At 50.5% G+C, this 12,435-nt stretch overlaps 1 protein-coding gene across 6 annotated transcripts in view; it reads right to left on the bottom strand.

Annotated features, from left to right (window-relative positions):
- The window catches only part of Tnip1 (TNFAIP3 interacting protein 1), a 50,623-nt gene that overhangs the window by 24,582 nt on the left and 13,606 nt on the right, over positions 1-12,435 (bottom strand). For 4 of the 6 annotated variants that reach the window (XM_076936824.1, XM_034506419.2, XM_034506420.2 and 1 more), the window contains exons 2-5: positions 4,362-4,533; positions 3,244-3,381; positions 1,799-1,908; positions 270-350 (exon numbers count right to left, since the gene is read on the bottom strand). In XM_076936824.1, coding sequence (XP_076792939.1) covers positions 270-350; positions 1,799-1,908; positions 3,244-3,381; positions 4,362-4,497 — 465 coding nt within the window. In that variant the 5' untranslated portion in view covers positions 4,498-4,533. The remainder of the gene's footprint in view (positions 1-269; positions 351-1,798; positions 1,909-3,243; positions 3,382-4,361; positions 4,534-12,435) is intronic. The other 2 variants (XM_076936826.1, XM_076936827.1) reach the window with 1 other exon arrangement.

Raw genomic sequence — 12,435 nt, 5'->3', positions numbered from 1 at the left:
GGTCCAGAGGCCAGTGGGGCTGGCAAGTGGCCCAGGCTTTCACAACACTGGGGTGCCTGTGTGCCCCAAACTGGGGAAGTCACCAGCAGGGGATTTGCATATGAGAGTGAGAAGCACCCCATGTTATAGCCCCTCTGTGTCCCCCATGTAACTGCAGGGTACCCAAGGGATCTGAGTGGCTCCGGTTCTTGTCACAAAGGGGCAGGTGACAGACAGACAGGAAAGAAAAGGATGTGTTGGGGGTGGGGGTGGGTTGCCTGTCTGCTCACCATCATGTTCCTAGGGTGGCTGCCAGTTTCAGGTGAATTCTGCTCCTCAGCAGGGACCACTTCAAAGTCAGAGGAGGTGCCCTAGGTAGAAGGGAGTTAGTAGCTGCCTAAAATGCACCCTGCCCCCAAGGAAGACAGAAGGACAAACAGTGCAGAGTTCCCAGAGGCAACAGTCACACACTATTCATATGAGATCACCCAAGAACCACATCACCCTCCTTGTGATCTGAGGTCATACCCCTCCATGGTCATTATCTATCTGTGAAACAGCAGTGTGGGGTGAGCCAACCTTGAACCAATATTATTTATTTTTTCATCGTGTGTGTGTGTGTGTGTGTGTGTGTGTGTGTGTGTGTGTGTGTGTGTGTGTGTGTTAAGAGGTTCATAGTCTCTTTGGATAGATAAGGAAACTAAGTTCACAGAGTCAACACACAAGACAAGACTCTACAAGCTAGGAGAGCCTAGCAAAGCTCAGGTGTCTCTAGCTCATCCTGGGTGGCAGCAGTTATTACAGCCACCACCAAGGAAGGTCACCAACTCAGACCCAGAGGTCCCGGGGGAGGACTGATCTGAGAACACCAATAATGGTTGACAACGTATGCCAAAGTGAGGTGGTGGCCGGCCGATTTTGTATTTCCCAAGCAGACTTCATTGGTTGTTCAATCAGCTGAGGGGCCCACCGTACATCTGAACCTGGCTCTAAGATTCCCTTAAACCTGACTAGGGCTGGGGAGGTGGCTCAGTGGGTAGAGCATTTGCTAAACCAGCGGGAAGACCTAACTTTGGATTTCCCAGCACCCATGTAAAAAGCACGGTTGGGCGACCGTAACTCACAACTCCAGCATTGGAGTGGACAGAGACAAGAGGGTTGCTGGGGTTTGCTGACTTCTCTGAAAACCGTAAGCTCTGGGTTCAGTGAAGATGGAAGAGTTAAAGCAAAAAGCAATAAACATGACACCTCGTGTCCTCCTCTGACCTCACAAGCACACATTCCATGCATATACCTCTCTCTCCATATCTCACCAAAAAACCCCAAAAAACAAAAACACCCTCTTGACCTGCTTTCCCTGTCCTGGGATGGGGTAGGACAGATGGGAGAAACCAGCCCAGCTGGCCACTAGTCAGAGCCACCATGACCCCATCTGTGGTCTCAGCTCTATTAGAGAAGCTCTGTCCAAACCTACACTCTCAGGAGTTCCATAAGTGACCTTGGAAAAGGCCCAATTTCTCACTACCTGAAGGATCCCTTGAAGGGCTGGCCCTATGACATCATGGCTACACTTCTCACTACCTTCAGGACATTGGTTTCTGAGCCCCTTGGCAGTGTGCGTCTGTGCCTGGTGAGTGAGCATGGTCACATTAGGCAGCTCAGTAAATGAGAAAAAACTCCCTGTTTGATCAGGACTTTCCTGATCATGAGAACCAGGACTTCCACTTCAAGATGGCAAGCTGCCGTATCCCAGCACTCCAGACTGATGTGTGGTGGGAAGAACTTCAGGTAACCAGTCATAACTCCAAATGCAACTTACATTGGATGGAGGCTTGGAGGCTGGAGCTGACTTCTCCATGGAGTTTCCGGTGGTGGCGGTGGTGGTGGTAGTGCTGGCAGTAGGAGGTACCTGGACCTTTGTATCCTGTCCTGGAAAATCAAGACTGTGGCTAAAGAAACCTAGAAGGAAAGACGCCTGAACCCAGCCCCCAGCAGTGATGGAAGCCTTCTGACTGAGTTCTCTCTTGATTCAGAGAAAAGGGAGGCTGTCTGTCCCTTTAAGACAAGTCAGGTGAGATGACTGGACTGAGTAACCAGGCCAGAGCCTGGGCAGAGACCCCTTCCCAGACCTTACTAGGAGAACTCCAAGGTGGTCATGGCTCTCTGCCTCAGGGATCAGCAAAGAATTTTCAATTAACCAAGTGCTTTCTTTTGGGTTTTGAGAGAGGCTCATGTAGCATATGTTGACCTCAAACTTGGCTTCCTGGAGCTCAGGCTGGCCCCAAATTCAGTATGCAGCTGAAGATGACACTGGACTTCTTATCTTCTTGCCACCAACTCCCAACTCCAGGGTTACAGGCATGTGCCACTATGCAGTTTATTCCGAGCAGCTGCATACAAGCAAGCTCGATGAGCACTCCCCCCACTGGACTCCAGCCCCATCCCTACGGTGCTCTCTCACGACAGCTCCGGATCCTTCCTATTTTAAAGAAGTGAAACCAGGGTCTGGAAGGTCATCAACTTGGCTGGTCACTCTGCTAGCAACTGTAAAACCTGGACTCCAATGCAGCTCATCTCTTTACGACTGGAGGCCACTGCTGCAGTGTCTCCCCACAGCACCGGGCCAGTGAGGACAACAACAAGGACAACAGTGCCACGGGCTCTGCTCTGACACCTCCACCTTTCTCATCTGTCCAGCAAGTACCAGCACACTTAGAAAGGAAGCTCTCACAGGGGCCTGAGGTGAGTCCTGAGGAACAGCAGCAGGAACTGCTCAAGTCTGGTGTGAGAGATCTCTTGGTCCCAGACCTTGCCCTGGACCAGATACCAGCCAGCCCTTAGTCACTGCCACCTTCTCCTTATGCAGACCTCATAGGCACTGATAAAAGCTAATAGGCAAGGACAGATTCTTCTCTGGGCCTCAGTCTTCCTCATTATAAAACAGAAGAAGGAAAGGGCACAGAGGACTTTCAACTCCCATGCCACACAGCAGTTGTGGATTCAAGAACCATGCTGATAAAGCCCTGAGGTTTATCGTAGGTGCCACAGACCACTACGATAGTTCACTAGTGCCTGCCACAGCATCAGGAGCACTGAGTCACTACAGTCTTCTGAGGTCCCTTAAAGATCTGACCTTTTATGGGTGCTGTAGCCAAAAGATGCACACAGGAAAAAGGTCTGCGTAAGAACAGGTAGGCCCTGTGGTACTCAGGGCCTGGGCGAGCTGTATTCAGAGAAGGCAGGGGTTCTGGATTGTTCTGGTACCTGTGAGCTCAGCCAGGGGATCAAAGGAGACCAAGGAGGGAGCAGGTGGTGGTGGGGGCAGCTCACTGTCCTTGACCAGCTCCTCCGCCTTCTGCCGGAGTCTGGACGCTTCCATCTGAGACTCCTCCAGAAGCTCCCCTAGAGACAAGGTGGAGAAGCACAGGATTTACCCAGCCCAGTGCATGGCTCTCCCCATCCCTGCCCTAAACCTGGCCATGGACTGACTTCACTCCCATGGTGGCTGTATAGAGTCCAAGCCTGTGTTAGGCAGGCCAGCATAAGAAGAGTCTGGCAGTGAGGCCTAAGGAAACCTTCCACCTCTGACCTATTCCTGCCCACCCCTCCCTCCACAACTGGCCACTCCCCTTCACCCCCCATTGTCCTTACAGAAAGCAATGGCTTCTCATGGGACTGCCTGCATTCTAAGCCTCAGCTTCCCTTCTGCAGCTAGAGAAAGGAAAACTCCCACCCACCACCCACCACCAACGCAAATGGGTTCTGCCAAGCAGGGGGAAATGCTTGGAAAGCCAGGGTGCTAGGCCTTCCACATGAAGGCTGAACACAAAGAAAGTGACCTCCAGACGTAGTGTGAGGAGAGTGAGGGAGTCAGTGAAGGCCCTGCACCAAGGAGAAGCATGCAGTGCAGTGGTCAGGGTGGGCAAGGAGGGAGGAGGGCTGGGCTGGACAATGGGGAATAGCTTGAGCGGAAGCAGGAGGAATAAGGCCAAGGGCCCTGCTGCACTGAGCTCTGGGCCAGCTCTGCTCCTGGCCTGGCATCCAAGCCCTGGGTTCTGGGGCTGCCCTGTGCATTGATCTTGCATACTTCATTTCTCCAACAGGAGACCATTCTGGTTCCAGGTCTACAAACTGGGCCTTCCACTTCTCTTCCCATTCACGTTTCCCTCCTGGTCCCTCAAGGATACCCTTTGGGATAGGAGAAGTCAGGGCTGGGGATGCCATCACCAGGCTACAGAACTGCACACAAATGCCAGGACCCAACTCTGGGTCACAGGGACAGCAGCGTGATGGGCAGAGGTACCTGGCCGCCTTTGTGAGGGGGCTGGCATTGCAGGCTGCGGGAAGAGGGCCAACGTGGGAAGGGTCATGGTCTGCTTTACCTAACATCTTTATCCCTTGTATTTTTCCCTTCAGCCGAGTATTCTCCTCCACTAGACGTTCAAAAGCTGCGGACACCTCTCCCAGAGGCGTGCTGCCCCCTGGGTCGTAGATCCGGTAGGGTCCTCTCCCTTCCATGAGGGTGGCTCAACCCCTGCCGTGACGGCCACCTAGCTGTAGGGACAACGGCAGACATCAGAGGGCTGGCCAGGCCCTTAGGTCATCATTTCTGGGGATGATGCTCTAGTCTGCCAAGGCTCTAAAAGCAGTCCCTATGACCCAGAGCAGAATACCTCACATAGGCTGGTCTGACCACAGTACTGATTGGTACAGCAGACAACTCTGACGTTCTGCTTCTATTAGTGTAACCAGAGCAGCAGTCACTTCTTTTAAGGAGGTGCACTGCACTGTGGCTCACTTGCAATGGCAGTAAAATGAAGTGTTGGGTGTGAGAGAGAATCTGAGAAAGAGTCACGAGAGGCCCAAGTTCCTGCCTGCTTGACCCTTCATAATGCCCACCACCATACCAGTAATGAAGTGAACACCCCAAACATACAGCATCTGAGTAACAGCTTGGTCACAAACTGGCTATGAGGTGAGGGGAGCCCCTCTTCCTCCCCTGGAGAGGAATGAAAGCCCTAAACTCAAACAATGATCTCTAAGGTAAGGAGGAAACCCCAGCTAGGGTCTAACATACCGCCAACCTCCTCCTCAGGTCTCAGGTCATGACTGCTCTGTCCCATCTGGTTTTAAGCAGAATTTCCCACCAAACCACCTCGTAGCACATCTTCTGCCTTAAGCTGTTGTTTATCGACTTCATTTCATTTGAAACCATCCTGCAAGTACCACAGTCTCCTGGTCCTGAGCCCTGGTAAAGCAGCCTTCATTCATTCACTGACTAGGACTTCTGGGGTTAGATTAGGCTGGGTCTAATCTGGGTGCTAAGTAGTAGTCTGGATGTAGGATACTGGGCTGGGTACCAGTCTGGGGTGTTGAGCATTAACTCCAAAGAGAGTTTATCTATGGAGAAACCATAGGTTTGAGGGTACTGAGATCCCACCATCATCAGCCCTCAGTAAAAACTGCTTCAGTCAGGAGCCTCAATGGCTATTTTGACCTCCACACTATCCATTAAAGACAGGCATGCAGCAGGGTTAGTGACAGTGATGTCACACCATTCATTAACTGCATGTTTGTCTCTGATGTATTCTATTGGGTGCCCAGCAATGCTCATTTTATAAAGGGACAACAGAGGCCACTGAGCTTAAGTTAAATACCCCAGCCAAAAGGCAAGGCCAGCCAGCAGGCATCCGACACAGAGCTCTGACTGCAAGGGTCACAGCTCCTGCCCTTGCTAGATACACATGATGGGAACCCACAGCTGCCACAATACAGGCCAGAGTGGCAGAGTTCAAACTCATTTGTAGGGTAGGCCCAGGCCATCAACTAGCCTCTTGCTCAGTGGTTCTCAACCTTCCTAACAGTGTGACCCTTTAATACTGGTCTTCATATTGTAGTGACTCCTAGCCATAAAATTCTTTTTGTTGCTACTTTTTAACTGTAATTTTGCTACTGTTATGAATCATAATGTAAATATTTGATATACAGGGTATCTGATCTGTGACCCTTGTAAAAGGTCATTTGACACCCCCGCCCCCAAGGGGTTGAAATCCATATGTTAAGAACTATCTGTCGCTCTAGCTGTTTCCCTTGGTGCTAAGAACCTTCTACTGCCGGGGATGGAACTGAAGCCTTGTACACCACTACCAACACAGCCACACCCACAGTCCCAAAGCCGGCAGACCCCTTTACCAAGAGTGTTGGTGGAACACACTTGGCCAGAAGGAAAAACAAAGCCATAACAAGTGCCTCAACCCACCCTAAGGTTGACAAACACAGGCTGAACACCCATTGCAAGTGGTACCCACACCCTGCTGGGGCCTGTGAGACAAAGGACAGCTGCCCACACAACCCACATATCGCTGGCTAGGACAGCCTTTTTTTTTTTTTTTTTAACTCGAAAGGTCAGCATGCACTGCACAGTGGCAAAAACACTGACGTGCCCTTAGCAAAAGGAGACAGTGTGGGTGAAGTACCAGGCAGGACCGGGAGACTGCTGGGAGCTCAGACCTCCGGCCAGCCTGACCTCTGCTCACCAATGCTTGCCACCACGTGACTATACCTGGCTGGAGCCAGCATCTGTCTATTGGCCTAATACCTTCCTGGATGGAAATAGGTTTTACCTATTTTTCTTTCCCAGTCACCAGAACAGGATGGAGGGTCATCCCAAAGGGAGGAACAGAGTTCACAAACAGAGAAATGGAGGCTGGAGACACCCTGAGTGGCAAGTAGCTGCAGGTGGTCTGGTCTCTAGCCCCACACCTTTGGGTCCACAGTAGACTCAGAGTCAAAGTTCTAGACAGTTTGGATACTTTCTGTATGACGTTTTCAGTAGGTGAAAGCTACAGGGAAGCAGAGACCAAGCCCACCTTTGTGTTAGGCTTCTTCAGAAAGCAGTTATAGAGGTCCAATACACATCCATTTTATTTGAAATGTAAATAAATAAAATAACCAATAAAAATAAAAATGAATAAACAAACAAACACATCCATTTCAAGTCCCAGAGCCAGAAGGGACTTACCTATCTCTCAAGAGGCCATGTTTGAAGCACCCAACCAGATCAGCCATCACTGCTGTGCATGGTGGCAGGGTGCTAGCTAACCCCACACTTCTAGAATCTCAGCTACTGTCTCCCAATGACACCCAGACAAGGCTAGGTGGCACACTGGTATACAGGGGCTAACAAACAAGAGGTTCATGGGAAACATGACCAGAGTGGACAGGGCAATGACCCCACCATGACCTTGAGGGAAGACAAGAGTGGAGCAGGGGCCAGGCTCCCTTCAGGCTCTGAGCCTTGAAATGGACGTGTGTTGGATTTCAGCACTTGGTGCTTTCTAAAGAAGCCCTGTCACAAAGGAGCTTGGGTTCTGCTTCCCTGAAGTTTCCACCTGATAAAGACACACAAAAAGTGACCAAACTGTCTCATAACTTTGACTCTCGAGTCTCCATCACTTCTCACGGCAACCTCCTCTTCTTCTGTTCTTCCATTCTGTCCATCTGTCTATCCCTCCCTCTCTAACCCTACCTGCCACCCCAAGCCGAGGAACAAAGTTCTACCTACTTCTATTCTCCCCAGGAATTGGCTGTAGCCAGTTTTATTTACCCAATAGTTTTAAATTGGGGAGCAAGGTATATACAACAAAGGCTGGCGTATGTGAGAATTCCCTCATCTGGAGATAACCAGATCTTGGGGATCAGAATTTAGCATTTGTATACACACCATCAGACCAAACCCCAAAACTCTCCATTCACCAGAGCACAGTAGGAGGCAGCCACCTATACAGCAAGAAACCTTCCTGTAGGGAGACACCAATACCTTGCCCAAGACAGAGAAAGACACTGACAGAGGCAGCCAGCAGACTTAAGCAGCCTTGGGCTGCTGAGAGTAAGGAGCTCTTCATGACTTTTCCTGGACTAGATCTGGGGCTACATGATGGACCTAGAGTGTACCCTTCCCCAGCCTACCAGCCTGCCAGCCTGAGCAGGCTGGGACAGCTGTTTACCACAAGAGGACCCAGGAAGCTCTTCCTGCCTTGGAGACCTGCTGTCTGTCACAGGAGTTGAGTTGAACAGATTGCCTGCTGAGCTTGCTTGATACACCTCTGGCCCACGATTAAGGATGCACACCCTTCACCCATGCTGCTGGGCGCTGCTTGTGGGGGTGGGGTCTCCCCCTTTTTATTTGATGGTCATACAATAAACTTTGAGCGACAATCAGAGAACTTTGTCCTGGCTTCATCTCTTCCTGCCCTCCTGTCCCTTCTTCCATCCCCAGCCTCTCTTGCAGGTGAACCCGGGTTGACTGTGGCTGCTGGCAGCTATACTAGAGAGGCCTGGTCTGAGGACAGAAAATGACCTACACTCACTGGTCAACCAACAACACCAGATGCAGGGATGCTGAACACACTATAGCTGGGAAGCAGTTAGGGGTGTGCTTGGGGCGGAAGGGTGGTTAGTGCCCCAGAGTAGACCCCCATCCCTGACTTTCAGAAGAGAAAGCAGGAAGGGTCAGAACCACATTAAATCCACATCCAGGCCCTGACTGTCTGAGTCTGCCTTGCCACAGCCATGTTTTAATGGCTGAGAAGGTGGGAACAGACACCAAGAAGGAGGAGATACTGAACCACAGGGAAGGGATCCCTGACCCAAAAGTCATGCTAATTTGTATAGCCACTTATAGCATTTATAAAGTACTATGTCTCAGGCACTTTTTTTTTTTTTTTTTTAACCTGACTGTCCCAAAAGCCCTGGGAAGAAGGCATGTGTGAGAGACATGATTACCAAACCCAGTTTGAGGACTTAAGCCTCACTAATACTTCTGGTTTCTGGGTGTTCAGGGGACAGCTATGACATACAGGCCTGGAGACAACAAAGGTCTCCTGGCACTAAGGGAACAGCCCTAGGACAACACCATATTATGGTAGCAAAGGTCTATGTCCCCAGCAGAGGCAGAGTTGAGATGACAGTGGGTGTGGTCAGAACACAGGGAGAAAGAAAGTTCAGAACAGAAGCTGCCTGTTCCCTCCTCTGTTATATGACCTTGGACTCCTGTCCTCTTAGGCAAAGGGAGGAAGCCTGAATGAGACTTAGAGAAGCCAGCTGACTAGACAATGTGATGTTGTCCTAATGGCCAAAGGATGGGAGCCACTCGAGCCTCACAACTTAGAGCAGGTCAAGGAGCAGAGATGTCCAGCCGTAGAATCAGGGAGAAGGTTCCGCCCAGGACCAGGAAAGATGAGCCGAGTAGGCCACACACTGGCACCATCTTGTATACTACAATGCACCCCAGGGCCTCACCGCACCAGGCCCAGCTCTGTCCACCCTGCAGCTATGGGATGCTGAGCCAGTCACTCATCCATTCTGAGCATCAACTGCTCATCTGCAAAAGAAGAATATGAAAACCTACCCAGGCTAGGATGGAGACATTAAATGGTGCCTCTGTGCACAGCGGTGAGGAGTTCTCATTTCAGACTTTATTTCCCAAACCTGATTTACTCAACAAGAACCATGCTTCACAAGGAAACATCCAATACAGTTAGCAGGTGGGACCCAGCACAATACGTGGCACACTGCAGGTGTTCAGTAAAGGGCAAGGGGGTCCTCCACTATGCACCACTTGCCTAAGACTCACCCCCCTGACACTCCATCCTAGATTGGCCTTTATTTTTATTTTGCCTGTGTGTGCACACACGGGCATATGTGTGTGAGTGTAGGTGCTGGTGTGTGTGTTCCCACACCAAAGTCAACCTTCTGTGTCACTCCTCGGGAGCTATCTACCATCTTTTTGAGACAGGGTCTCTCATTGGGACCAGCAGGTTCAATGATTTAGCTATGCTGGGTGACCAAGAAGTGCCCAGGAATCTGCTGTCTCCTCTGCAGCAGTGGGAATGCAGGCAGGAGCCATCACATCATGGGGGTGTTTCTTGGTGTGGGTTCTAGGAACCAAACCCAGTTCCTTTCATGTTTATGGACCAAGTACTTGACTCTGCCTCTCCCCCAGGACCCTGCTATTTATTTATGTACTGTGGACAGGACCCACATGCTAGGTAATCACTCTGTTGCCCAGTGATATCCCCAGCTGTTCTTAGTTTTTTGAGATGGGATCTGACTACATGGCTAGCCTCAAACTCAAGATTTCCCTGTGCCATCTGAGTCCTGGGATATAGCCATGTCCAGCCAAGGACAACTCTGGACGTGATTTTTCACCTGCCTCCATTTCTGTAGTGCTGGATGGCAGGCATGTTCCTTCACGCTGGACTGGGCTAGACATTTTTAAAGGTCCTTTCTAGTTCTAACAGTTCAGGATCACTACTACCACAGCCCACCTTTCTGGCCTTCACGGGGCTGTCATCAATCCCCAGCTCATTCTCTACAGCCCAAGGGATTCTAGCCTCAGCAGTCTGTCCATGAATTTATTCAGGGAAGCAAAGGCCTTGGGCTGATGCCTGTTGACAGGCCCAGCTTCCATAAGACATGCAGGATTCTAGTCAAAGCTGGATTGTGTCCCTCTAGCACAGCACACGTCTCCCCCACCCCCAGGCCTCTTCCCTCTTCTGTGCTACACTACAGAGGAAGTCCCTACTGTCCCCATGAAACCGGAGCTGAGATTCAGTTGGGTAACAATGACCTACAGGAGGAGTGCTCAGAGGGGTGAATTAATGACACAAAATGGCTAGTTTGGCACCACCTCGTACCAGGTCCTGGCTGAACCTTGACATCTATCACCTCACCCAGAGCTCCTTTCCAGCAAGGAGGCCAATCCACCCGCCGAAACAACTGCAGGAGCAGACTCAGAGGTGTTAAGTCATCTTCCTGAGGACACACAGCTTGTTATGGTACAACAATAATCCAGCTTCCAGTGCCTAAGGAGGCAGAAGGTAGAATCACACAAGGAAAGGTCCAGGCCCTGGCTTCCATCACTGTCTGCCCTGACCTGCCTGTCATCTCGGGCTGGAAGGCAGCAGCAGCTGAGGAGACAGAGCTTCTAAAAGAGTGAATTTGGCACTTGGCATAATGGTGCCTGCACTTCTCCCAATTCTACTTCCAATGGCCCTTATTGTCCCAAGTCCCAAGGGTAAGAAGCAAGATGTCACTGTTCTCATGCTAGCCAGTAAGGTCTAGCATCTCAAGGCTTCCCTGGTGGCTGACCAGGTCTTGTTCTTGGCAATGCCCCACCACCTGCCAATCCACTACCCTAATAGCTGCAGCAGGCCCTGGGACTGCACACAATACTCAGGTGTTGCCACATGAACACAGGGACTTTTGCTTCTACACATTCAGGTAAAAATACACACACAGACACACAGACACACAGACACACAGACACACAGACACACACAAATGTATATTTGTTGACAGAGCCCTGGCATTCACACGTGTTTCTTACAGTTGGGTCTCCTATAGAAAAAAGTACATGCTACAGTTGGATAGTGACAAAGCCCCACATATTACAAAGCTTGGTCCCAGGGTGCCTCATTCTCCCTTCTGCTTCATGAGTAGGTGAGTGACTCTGCTCTCCACCTCTCAGCACATGCTCCCCGCTGTGCTATGCTGTCTTACCACAGGACCAAAGCAATCACAAGTGACCATGGAGCAGTGCCAAAACCTCCAAGACTGTGCAGCAAAGCAGGCCTGTGCTCCTTCAAGTGATCTCAGGATGACAGTGGCCTTTATCAATGCTGTCACCAGCCTTCGTATCTGCAGGCCAAGCTGAGAATCAGGACTCAAGCCCTCCCATACAGCAGCAAGCTGGAGGCTACTTCCCTTATCCAGTGTGCAGAGCTTAATTTACCCAGTGAACCAAGAGATCAAGGTTTCTAGAGATTTCTGCACCAGCCCACACAGGGGCTGGATGGAACGTGGAGTGTTATATGCTTCATAATAGCAAAAGTATCCTGAGTAGCCATCAAAAGGATATTGATAAATAAACTAAGGTGCCATCAATCTGTGGAACACTACATAGCAATCAAACCCATGACGTTCGCTGCTTTGTGAAGACAAAGAAAAAATGCACAGAAAATAAAAAGGCAAGTGCACATTATGCACTAAATATACACAACAAACAGTGTGGAAGAACACATGGCAAACCCTACTGGTTAACAACCCTAGATGAGGCCCAGCTGAGGGCCGCTGTCTCCTCAAGTCTTTCCTTAACTCTGTAGGGGAGATCAGGCTCCACACAACAGGTGGGGAGTGGAGGGCATAACTTTCACCTTCGGCAGGGTTCATCCATCTTTCCTTTTTTTAATCTTTGAGACACAGTCTCATTTAGCCCAGTCTGGCCTCTTATCTGCTAAGTAGCCAAGAATGGCCTCAAACCCCTGACCCTTCAGAGCTCCACCTCACAAGTGCAGGTACCCACAGAGGCCCAAAAAAGGAAGAGAAAATCCAGACTGCTGGTATGTACCCCAGGCCAGGAACAAGCACAAGCCTTGGGTATCCACACCCAACATG

The sequence above is a fragment of the Arvicanthis niloticus genome, chromosome 6 (assembly GCF_011762505.2).
Source record: "Arvicanthis niloticus isolate mArvNil1 chromosome 6, mArvNil1.pat.X, whole genome shotgun sequence".
In the NCBI taxonomy this organism is placed as follows: domain Eukaryota; kingdom Metazoa; phylum Chordata; class Mammalia; order Rodentia; family Muridae; genus Arvicanthis; species Arvicanthis niloticus.
Note: the sequence above shows the minus strand (reverse complement) of the source record. Positions and strands in the feature narration are given on the sequence as shown.